We start from the raw sequence: 11,970 nt of genomic DNA, 5'->3' as shown, positions 1-11,970 counted from the left end.
TGTATTGCATCTGTATAATAGGCATGTTATGAAAAATTAATATTTATGTGTTAAGTAAGACTGCAGTATTAAATCATGCAGGGTAATGCCTTTGAAAAAAGCCAGTGTGTAATAATAGAAAGATTACAGAAATCTAACATGTATAATATAACGGAATTAAATTTTCGAGCGGCAAGCTTACAAATTCATAACAATGCTCAACAAGAAGAGTAATTGTAACTTTGTCATTATGATAGATTGCATAGGATAAGCTCAAAATTATTAGGTAGTTAATAACCTTGTGTTTTATTTTCTGTAATGACTGGTTTGCGTCATTTCAAAACTGCTTAACATGACAGGGTCATAACAGTCAAGTATGTAAGTTTCAGTCATTGTAAACATTTGACTAGCTAAACATGTAAGGTAAAAATTGTGAATAAACATCGTCAAATGTGGTCAGCAAACATTAATGTACTGCTTAAGTATAATCATTGGCATTAAAACAATACTTTGACATTCCTATAAAAGTTACATAGTTTGTAGCCTCCCAGTAACCCGCATAAGAGGTTGTATCGAATACAATGTTGAAGACAGTTGCTTTGATAAGCTACTATCTGTAGCAGAATTAAAGAGAGAATGTCACAAGTGTATTCCAGTGGAGGTGTATGCTATGGAAAAATTGGGGCTGTTTTCCTACAAAATAGCGATCCTATTGTGTTAGAAATAGTTGTCCATTAGGCTGCAGGTATGTTAGGATTTAGAGTTCAGCTCAGTTAAAAGACTCTTTAATGTACTGTTTTGAATAAGATTAATAGTAAGTGTAGAAAACTGCTTGGCATGTACATTTGATTCCAGCATTAGCAATAAGAGCAGGTTTATTGTATTAATATCATGGAATGTATATGTCTAATGGGCTTTAAAGATTTAGTAATGTTTCTAGTTTCATTGAATAACCTGGAGCATGTTGAAATGAGATTCTAGATAAAGGAAGAGCACACAAAGAACGTCTAGGCATTTAAACCACCATGTTTGATATAACATGTTCCCAAAAGCTTAAATTTTAAAGGCATAACAATAAGCATGGTAGATTGAGAAGAGGTAACCGGGGAAAAAAAAAACAAAAACAAAAAAACCCAAAAAAAGAAGGAAGCACTTTTCTGCTTTTATAAAGTATAAGACTTCCTCTATTTAAACTGCCTTCAGGTTCAGTTTACTATAAGATGTAATAGTTTCCTGAAAGGGAAGGAGATTGTGATTGTTTTAACTCGTTTTTCACAAGATAATTATTTAGATGAAAAGACCCAATTGGGTAACAATTAGATACTAACTACTGTCCTGGGTATGTCATATGTTTTAGAGGCTATAACAACTACTTACTGCTTGCTCTGTCCCAGTCAAGTCAAATACTTTTATAAGCATTTATGATATTTCTTTCTTAAGCCAATCTATCTATCTAGTAGGAATTGGAATCTTTCTCATGTCAAATTAACTATTAAGCAAATCTTTATCTAGCTCAGGTCCTAGCTACATCCAACAACCAATAACATGTTTATTTTCTGTTACAGGTCTATCATGTAGCCACCTGCATATAAATTCGAATGCACCCTATACTAATGTTCATTGATGAAAGCACTGAGTAAATAAGATAGCATACTCTAGGTGCTCAGCTATTACATCTACCAGCAATCTAATTAGATAATCTGATGATATGTTCAATGTAACATATAAAATAGTGTGGGTTCACAACAACTAACATGTCATTGAACAGTGACACCAGGCATACCTTTTCAGAACAAGCCTATATTTTGGTGGTTCAAACATTCTGTGTATATGCTAGTCATTACTGTAAATACAAGCTTTCAATATTAGTTATATACTTAAGTCAAATTGTAATTAGCCGGATCTATTCACCTTCATATAACCACAGCTTGAAAATTTTAAAAAGAATTAAAGTCTGAAGAATCTTAGAAAGAAAAATGCTATAAACTATATTAATTCTCCTGATATATGTATACATTTCTGTAAACAACTCTTTAAATGAACCAAATAGCAAAACTAAACAATCTTTGTCATAACAAACCTAGTACATTGGTGCACAATATTGAAAGCAGAAGTAACAAGAAGCAAGTTAGAAACAATTTTTTGTTCAATACGAAAAATAAACCTTGATCATGAAATTCATATTCGGTTATTAAAAATAACTGATAATTAGACTCAATACCCCAACCTGCTCTTCAATGGAGGATAAAGCTACAATACCAGAAGGTGCAGAATATATTCCTCCATATCTTCTAAGTTATAACTGCAGAATGACAGCAGAAGCACAGCAGTCAGCATGCAAAAAATAATGTACATTCACAAGATTCAGCATTACTCCATAACAATTTATAAAAATCAAATTCTACAATGTATTATCAAGAAGAGTAGAAGAATCAAATGAATACATGAACCGCATCACGTGAACACCATGATTAATGGTGGATTTTCCTTGTTTTTTGCCTTAGGATTCCTTCATCCTGTCAATATATAACTATGAACTATCAGCTGTCTTCTTAAATATATAAAACTTGTTTAATTTCAAAGAAACAAAAGGGAACATACTTTGAAGTCCTACTCTAATGCTCTGATTAAAAACAGATATTTATGTCTCTTCTTCTATATTATGATGCAATACACCTGCAAACCTCAACACTTCAAAAGCCACTACATTTTGTACAGTGTTTTGAGGGTGTTGATCTGGAGGCTTAGCATAAAAGACAACAACATCTGCTGCCTTTTTAGCCCTTGACAAAGCAACATATAGCTGACCATGAGAAAAACATGGGCGTGGAAGATGTATAGACACTTGATTAAGAGTTTGCCCCTGAGATTTGTTTATTGTCATTGTAAAGCTTAACTTGATGGGAAACTGTTTCCTTTCAAATTGGAAAGGATAATTCATAGAACCAGATGGTCTTAAATTGATTCTGTGGATGAAAACATGATCTCCTTTGTACTGTCCTGTAGCAATTACACATTGGATAACGTTTGGGAAAAACCTCTTACAAGTAAGACGGGTGCCATTGCACAAACCAGACGAAGGTAAAAGATTCCTTAAAAGAATTACCGGACAGTTCTCCTTCAGCACAAGCTCATGAGGGCTCATTCCTCCTGGGCACAAGCTATTCATGAATTTCGTAGGATATATATTACATGTATCATTCAACATGATATCAAAACTCTTGTATATAACAGCTCTGCCTTCAAATTTTTCTATCATGAATGCATTAATCGAATCCACTTCATCGTTTAATGGTGTTAGGATTGCTCGATCAATAAATCTATCAGTACCAAGGTTACCTTGCATCATTTCAGGGAACGTTGCTTCTATGAGATCAGATATGAAATTGTTTCCGGATTCACAAAATTGAGCTACTTGGTCTAGAATCTGTACATACGCTTTTTCTGAATTCTGTAGCTCACCATTACCCAAGGCAAGCAAGAACTCAGAGTATGTTAAATCTTCCCGAGCTCTAATATTTTCTATCAACCTGAACCTTATGAATTTAGGCCATAAATATGATGTAACAATACTGGTTTCAACTGCTTCTTTCATTGATATATGAGGAACTACTGGCAGAACTTGCCTAAAATCACCTCCAAACACAACAGTCTTACCTCCAAACATGAGTTTATTATCACACACATCCTACAATAGTAAATCCAAAGACTCAATATTCTGTTTCTTATCCATTGAAGCCTCGTCCCATATTATCAGTGATGTTTCCCTAAGTAATGCTGCTAAACTACCCTGTTTAGGAACAGCACATGCCAGAGAAGCATCACTATCAAGTGGGATTTTAAACCTTGAATGAGCTGTACGTCCCGAAGGTATGTTCGATGCAGCAATACCTGATGTTGCTGTCGGCAACACAATCTTGTTCATTAGTCTAAGCTCTGCATACAATGCATTGTATAAAAATGTTTTCCCAGTTCCTCCCGGGCCATCTATGAAAAAAGCACCTAGTTTCCCATCCATTACATATTGCATGATACATGAGAAGGCAGCATTTTGTTCATGGTTCAATCTAGAACGACATGTAAGAATTTCTGGTGGAATAGGAGCATCAAGAGCATCCACAATATCCTTTGTTCTTCTGATCTCAGCATCAACATGAGCAATTAAATGATCCAATCCAAAAGCTGACAATGATTTCCCCATAGCTTCAAGGTACCCCTCAACAGAACGAACAGTCAAATGCTGAATCCTAAAGTCATTGTTCGCGTATTTATACCTGAAATCCTCAGACAAAAAAGGGTAGAATTTCTTCCACAAGACAGGCGGATCAGTCGTTTGACAGAAAATAAGTATTGTTGCAAATAAATGGCGTAAAGCATCAGGCATCTGGACCTCTGAAGCTTCACACAATGTTAAGTCCGCAACATTATCATTTTCTATTAGTCCCAACTTCAATGCCGCATCATAAAAAGTTGGATACACATGACCATTAACAGTTCGAAGCCCTTCAAATGAAGTTGGACTTCTGACATTAAGCAATAACAGTCGTAAGAAAAAGCGTTCCCCTTCTGCAGGATACACAAATGCCAAACGCCCAACAGAAAATAGATCTAACACTCTTTCTTTCCATTGCTTAGTACCTGCGTCCCATCTATAATGCTCACAAAATTCACCATATAAGTAGCCTGTACCACCTTCAACAGCTGCATTGACTGCAAAAAATTCAGTCAATTGAGTACGAGAACGTTTAGAATTAGCAACAACAGCACGTAGTCTTTCATGAGGATGTAAATGGACAGTTTGTTCATTAGGCAAATGAACCTGTAGAGGAAGAACGGGAGGATGCATTTCAAACAGATCAAAACTAAATATTCTCCACGCTGCTTCACAAGGGGAAACCCATCTACCTGACTGGAACTGTTTTATTTCATCAACACAGTCGGACTCACCAGGTACTATATTGAATGAAACCTTATCATGCCCCTTGTATACATATTTGTATAGGTATTTCACTGCTTTAATTGTGGAACAAACCTCAACATTCAAGTGGCAATCAAACAATGAAGAAAGATAAGGATTGTACGGGATAACCCACTGATTATCAAGGTATGTGTTACGGATCTTTACTTGTTCCCCAGTATCACGTCGTTGATAGATGGGATAGCCATCTTTGTTATTAGATGTGTCGTTTGAAAACTATTTAGGATATTTATTTTTACAAGACAACATACCACCCTTGTTACGCATGCAGGGACATTGTGGATTTAACACACCACAGGGGCCATGCATCATATGTGCAAGCACTGTCCGTCGCAAGTTACTATTGCTAACAGGAGGTATTTCAGCACACACATATTTATCATAATCAACAGGACATTTCAGCTTCCAATCTGATTTCAAGATGATCAAGAAATGAGCATGTGGTAATCCTCGTTTTTGGAACTCAACAACATACACCATTGCAGCGACTTCACCAAAAATCTGTTTCACCAATATTTCTTTCTTCAGCAACAGTATTTTGGCTCTGAATATCCTAGCTATTAAATCAGGCCGATCTTGTGCTGTTTCACCTGGGCTTAACTCAGCTTTTATTTCAGGCCAGTTAGCATTGCAAGTAATAGTGACAAATAGATCTGGTTTCCCATATCTCTGAACCAAGGCCATGGCATTTAGGTAACGTTTCTTCATGTCACGAGGTCCTCCAATAAATGTTGGAGGTAATATTACTCTACGCCCTACATTTTTAGCAACAATTTCCCCATAGTCCAATGAATCCAGAATACCTTGATATAGATCAGCCCGTATACTTTGTTGGTTATTTCAAAAGTAATCAAGCCTAGTGTTTTCAATTTTGACATGCATGTCAACTATATACTACTGGAAACACCTCCCAGCTCGCAACAACATGTTCTCAGGCCGAATTTGCAACTTGTAGGCATAATACTCTCTTGCAGAAATGAACTTATCAGCTCTAGTATTCTTTTTACACGCTCCTGCATAACAACAACATAAACAATTATTCATAATTTGGAAGATAGAAAACAAACAGTAGTACATATAAGTAATTTTAGTGTAAATGTGTCTGGAGAATGTACTTCTGTCTTCTTCATTCAACAAATCCTCAGCACTGTGCACAACACATGACATAATTGGATCTGGCAATGGAATTGTGTTCCTCGATCCACTGTGAGACTGTTTTTTTAAGCCTTGAGTCCAACCACATTCCCCACGAGGGAATAACAAAGGATACTGCAATGGGTCATAACAACCATAGTTATGGTAAATTCTATGACCAGACAGTAAGATATGAGGACTCAAAGTTTGGCTAGAAGAAGCATTTTCTGGCCATATGACCGCAACATCATCTACAGCAGGTGAATTGTAAACATGTTGGTCTAGCACTGTACTTTGATTAAGGACAATTTTGGTATCAGAAGTTACATGTCTATCTCTGAGATATCAAAAGAACACTGCATATGGATTCGGCTCTGAAACTCGCATCAGAATTTCAATCACATCTTGACGGACCTCTGGAAAGCACCTAAGCCTATTATTAGCTTCATTTTGTCCATCGTAAAAATAGAGCTGCAAATACTTTGGAGTGCCTTTATCGGGCAGTAAATCTGGAACAAAATGATACATTTGCCCGTGCATTTTAAATACATATATACCCTTGTAAGTGCTTGCATCAAAATTCCCGCCTATAGAACTAAAGGCAAACAAATTATTGTATAACCTAGCATAAGTTCTGAAGTGAACTGCATCTTCATCTTTTGACATAAACAAACGCTGCAGTTCAGAAGGGTATTCATTTGTCACTATCTTAACCTCTCCCCCACCACAACAAAAATTCAAAGTCTCAAAAGCAAATTTTTTTGTAGCGCAATGTACACATTGTGTAGGGGACGATAATTTCAGAGGCTCCATTGACAGTGGCTGCCCAGACATAGCAGCAGGAATATCTGGCATTGATACAAATTCAATTAATCCAATTAATTTCACATAATGCACAAATTCAGTATCATAGAACTAACATCCATATTAAGAAAAGTTTCTCAGCAACATACAGTGCGACTTTGGCTTAGAAGTAGATTTCCTCTTCTTCAGTACTGAACCACTACATATGAAAAACATAATTAGAACTATATGTTTATCTTAGATAACCTCTAACACTAATTTCTAAGACTTGTACCTTTTCGATTGTGACCGAGCCATATCATCGATGCTGCGTTTTTTCTTAGTTACACGTTCTCGAGGTAAATGTCTAACTCCATGCTGATTACTGAATACAATCAAATTGTGTCAACAACAACCATACAAAGCAACTACATTCCCACATACCATGTTACAATTGCATATACTTCTAGATTCACCAATGATTACCTTAAAGATTCTTGATGGCCATCAATACAATTCGTAGGAGAAACACAAACTAACTGAGATCTACACATGTGGTCATGCACATTACTATAATCTATAACCAATAAACGTCATCCCAAAAATCACCCCAGTGCACAGTTGTTTACCTATCTGAGTGCACCCCTGGCAATCCATTCAGCAGTCGATTCCTTTTTGAAACTCGTATACAAGAAGACTGGTCATCTTGTTGTTGGCTATTAATAGGCAATTATTAAAATCCAATAATTAAATTAGGGCACTCCTTGGAAGCAGAAAGCTAAGTAACATATAACAACTATGTGTAAGCATTTACCCTTGTACTGCTATTTGGGATGATCGTTGCTGAGCTCGATTAGCTCTGTTGCAACTTTTACTTGATAAATAAGGAATACCATACTGGCAATCAACCATGCTGTTTTGGATTTTTTGCTAGATTTTGCATGACAGAATACAGATGTAACCATTCTGTAAATTAGAAAGCAATAATAATACACACAGATCAAACCAGTAATTCCTTATTTTTTTTGCAAAGAACCACATACTAAAACAAAACCACTAAAATACTGGACTTTAATGTATGCGCTATAAATCTGCATCCTAACATTAGCAATATATATTGGCATGTATAGGCTAAACATTACACAATATGTATCAGTTACTATTTTTTACTGGGAAGAAGATTTGAATTACTATTTTATACCACAACGCAGAAAGGAATGCAAACCTTAAGCTAATAACTGCAAGCATTAATAATGGCATTAAAATTGCAACAAACACATGTAAATAAAGTACTATTCCATAGATATTTACATTGGAAACACCATTACAACAAAAGCGGTGGCATGCTTATAAATGCCACTCTAGTTACACTGACATTACAACCCAAATAACCAGGTTCTATAGCCTAGTAGGCCTTTCTTTTTTTCAAAATTTAAACAGAAATAAAATCAGCATCTTTTGATTGCTGTTCTACATATTTCCACAAAATAGAGCATGTCAACCCCTTACAACTGCTAAGCACTAACTAATCAGTCTTAACATTACCAAACAGCCGACCTAATTCCAACAAACCAGACGCTGCCTGATCTGAAGTACCTACCCCCACTTCCTCTTCATGAGCTATCTGCAGTAGCTTCTTTCGCTTAGCAGGAGTAGCAGACGTAGTGTTGCTGACAGGAACCGGTAACTCCTTACAAATTTGAGACACATTCTCCTCCTGAACCACATAGTTTGTGGCAACAGGAAGCTGAGATGTCTGCTCCAACCGTTCAAGATGCCCCTTTAAAATTAAATACTTCTCCCTCAGCAAGTAACACTCTCTACTCAACTTTGCTGTAGCCCCATAATTAGCATCAAATATCTCCAGATTGTATCTACAAGCCAAGTAAAAGACAGCCTTCTTTGCAACCTTTTGTTCAGCAACACTTGCCAAAGGACTGAACTCACTAAAAATGCACTCCATCCCATTACTACTACGTGGACAATTAACCATAACCCACGAAACGAAGCCATGACCTTCCACCCAAGTAGTTTCTATAACTGTCACAGATGCACCAGTCTTTCGCACAACAATCACTAATACTTCTGCATAATCAATGGAAATATGAAAACCACTACCAAACAGGGTATGTCCTGAACTTTCCCCTGCACCTTGCCCAAAGGATTTGCCCTTCTCTTGCAATACCTCAGCACATTTATTCCTAAATAGCTTCAAACACAATTCATGGAGTCTAATCTGATCATATGTGAAAGCAGACACCTTAATGCCAAACAAATGAATCATTTTTTTCACAGCCTTCTAAGCCGCCCTCTCACGAGATTCTTGAACTGTACTTGCATCACCACCAAAGAATGTTAAGCGTGCTCCATTGTTTGATCGCACGACTTGCGCCCAGACATTATTCCTAGCACTATCTATGAATCCATAAACTGGTGCTTGAAACTGTAGCCAATCAGTGATCTTTTTCAACAGAGGTTCAAAGGGAATGTAAACCTCGTTAGGCCGAGCAGCCATAACCTGTAATGGCAGTAACCACATTTAGATTGAAATCCCGTACACAAAGGCAAAAATGGACACTCCCCTAACACAAGCTGCACAACTACTGAAACCATAACAGGCACTATAGCCAAATTACAAGTCTCAAGCAGAATCAGCCTACTAAACAACTCAACTCCCTTATTCACAAGCCATGTCAGATAGTATGAACTATTTAAGGGCAGGCTACCAGTAACTACACCTTCAACATCTTTGTTTGATCAATCTTAAACCTCATATCCCCTCATTTCACCAATACCAAGGCCCACACTCATCTACTTTAAGACTGTTAACTAATACCCAGACAACCCAAAACCCCAGCACTAAAATCCCAAAAAACAACACAATAAACCAAACAGAAGGATGAGGAAAAAGTATAACCTGCCTAATGACACCCATAATTACTAAACACCACACCCTCAACAAAAAAGCAAACAACCCGAAAAAACAAAACATATATAAAACATGCATACCCAAAGCAAGCCACATAAGAAAGTATTTCAAAGTTACGTACCATTGAAAAAGCAATACCCTTGCAAAGCAGCAACAAACCAAGAATATCAACAAGCACCTCGACACTTGAAAGTTTTCTGAAATCGACACATAAATAATGATTACATCCCCATAAAACAAGTCTCAATTGTATATAAAATGTATGATACACAACCCAACAAAACACAAATGTAAAACAACTAAATTGACTAATACAGAAATACATAGTAGACGTCCATCCAAAACCACATATTTAAAAGAAACAATTGTATCTCTAAGCACCATACAAGCCAAACAACAACAAAGAAAAGGCTAACAATTAAGCTGGCTGATACCCCAAAAATTTAAACCGTTTCAATTGTATATTAAAATACAATACACAACCAAAAATGACACAAATTATTTCCAATTAGATTGACCAATTAAAACTTAAACAATGGGTGTTCATGCAAATTCACACTTGAAAAGAAACAATGGTATCCCTAAACACCATACAGCTCAAAAAACAACGGAAAACAGTCGACAATGAAGCAGTTTGATACAAAATTTCTATATAAACACAGCAGAACAGTAGAGTTTCATACAACATCAATAACAAAAAGAACTACACTACACTAAACAAAACACTGATGTTTCTTTTTTCTTAAAAGAAGGATCAACAAATAAACCAAGAATAGTAAAGAAACCAACAACACTAAGAACAACATAACAAAAATACACTTACAAAAAGAAGATCGCACACACCCCACATGAATGGATGTGTATGTCTCTCTCTCTCTCTCTCTATATATATATATATATACTGTCTTAGGAGTGAGCAAAATTTTTAGGTTCATGAACACCGACCTAAGCAAAGAAACAGTATCAAATACTGTACGGTCCAACAACTCAAACCTCAATCACCCACTCCCATTTCCAAATTACATTAGCTTAACCAAATTATAACAGAAATTAATTTCAAAATCAGATTCAACAGAGCTTTAACACTAATTGATAAATAATACACGGCAGGAAATGCACCATTCCTTTCATGTCATCCTTTTTTATCGCTGAATAAATAATCATGATGTGAATTATCAACCATCAAACCAAATTAACATCTTAGCTGGCAGTAAGTACAACAGTGTTCTAGAAATCCACCTCTGCAAGCAAAAAAGGAAATCCATCTATGCAAGTAAATCCAGTCAAAGCAAGCAAGGGCAGATTTGGCAATGCATTAATACCAAGGGCAAGGTAGTAATAACGCCAGTTTGCACTATTCATAAGGAGTTACTGTTACTAAGCTACAATGATTCCCTCTTGAACTTTTATATGGGTTATTGATATACACTCTTTTTTTTACACAAACATACATATACACTTTTTTTTGACACAAACATATACACATATATATATCCTATGTATATATGTATATATGTACATATATATATGTGTGTATATATATATATATATATTAAACCTGGGCACGGGCCGGGTTGGCCCGCGTGCCGCCCGGCACGGCCCGCCGTTCGGAGCAGCCCGGCACGGCCCGAAGTCAAGCACGGCACGGCACGAACTTCGACTTCCGTGCCACGGGCCGTGCCACGGACACGGTGGAGAATTCCCAGGCACGGCCCGGCACGAGCACGAGCAAGGCCCGCCGTGCTGGCCCGCAGGCACGGCCCGAAGGCACGGCCCGCAAGCACAGCCCGCGGGCCAACGGCTAGTTCAACGGCTAGTTAAACGGCTAGTTTTTTGCCAAAAATTCTATAAATACTCACCTCCATTTCATTCCCAAATCACAAAATCACAATCTCTTCTTCTTATCTCTTATATTCTCTAAATCTCTAATAATCCTTATTTTCTTAAATTCTCTAATTATTCTCTTAAATTCTCTAATTATTTTCCTAATATCGGAAAAAATTAAAAAGTTCGTAATCGTAATTAGTGGAGCGTTGAAGCACGGTTGTAAGATCTAAACTAATCTTAAATTTATTATTGTTTTATTGTTATTATTAGAATAATCTTGTTTAATTATTATTGTTGTTAATTGTTATTGTTGTTGTTATAATTGTTGTTATTAATTATT

The 11,970-nt window shown here is 36.4% G+C and overlaps 1 protein-coding gene across 1 annotated transcript; it reads right to left on the bottom strand.

Moving 5' to 3' along the window:
* Positions 1 to 1,464: 1,464 nt before the first annotated feature.
* LOC110725369 (ATP-dependent DNA helicase PIF1-like) lies at positions 1,465 to 3,646 on the bottom strand. The gene is made up of 3 exons (XM_021904857.1): positions 2,664 to 3,646; positions 2,239 to 2,281; positions 1,465 to 1,503 (listed from the first exon to the last, which is right to left on the bottom strand). The coding sequence occupies exons 1-3, from the start codon at positions 3,644 to 3,646 to the stop codon at positions 1,465 to 1,467; spliced, it is 1,065 nt and encodes a 354-aa protein (XP_021760549.1).
* Between the last annotated feature and the right edge of the window lie 8,324 nt (positions 3,647 to 11,970).

Source organism: Chenopodium quinoa, unplaced genomic scaffold (assembly GCF_001683475.1).
Source record: "Chenopodium quinoa cultivar QQ74 unplaced genomic scaffold, ASM168347v1, whole genome shotgun sequence".
Taxonomy (NCBI): domain Eukaryota; kingdom Viridiplantae; phylum Streptophyta; class Magnoliopsida; order Caryophyllales; family Amaranthaceae; genus Chenopodium; species Chenopodium quinoa.
The sequence above is the reverse complement of the archived record's forward strand: the minus strand, read 5'-3'. Positions and strand labels throughout refer to the sequence as shown.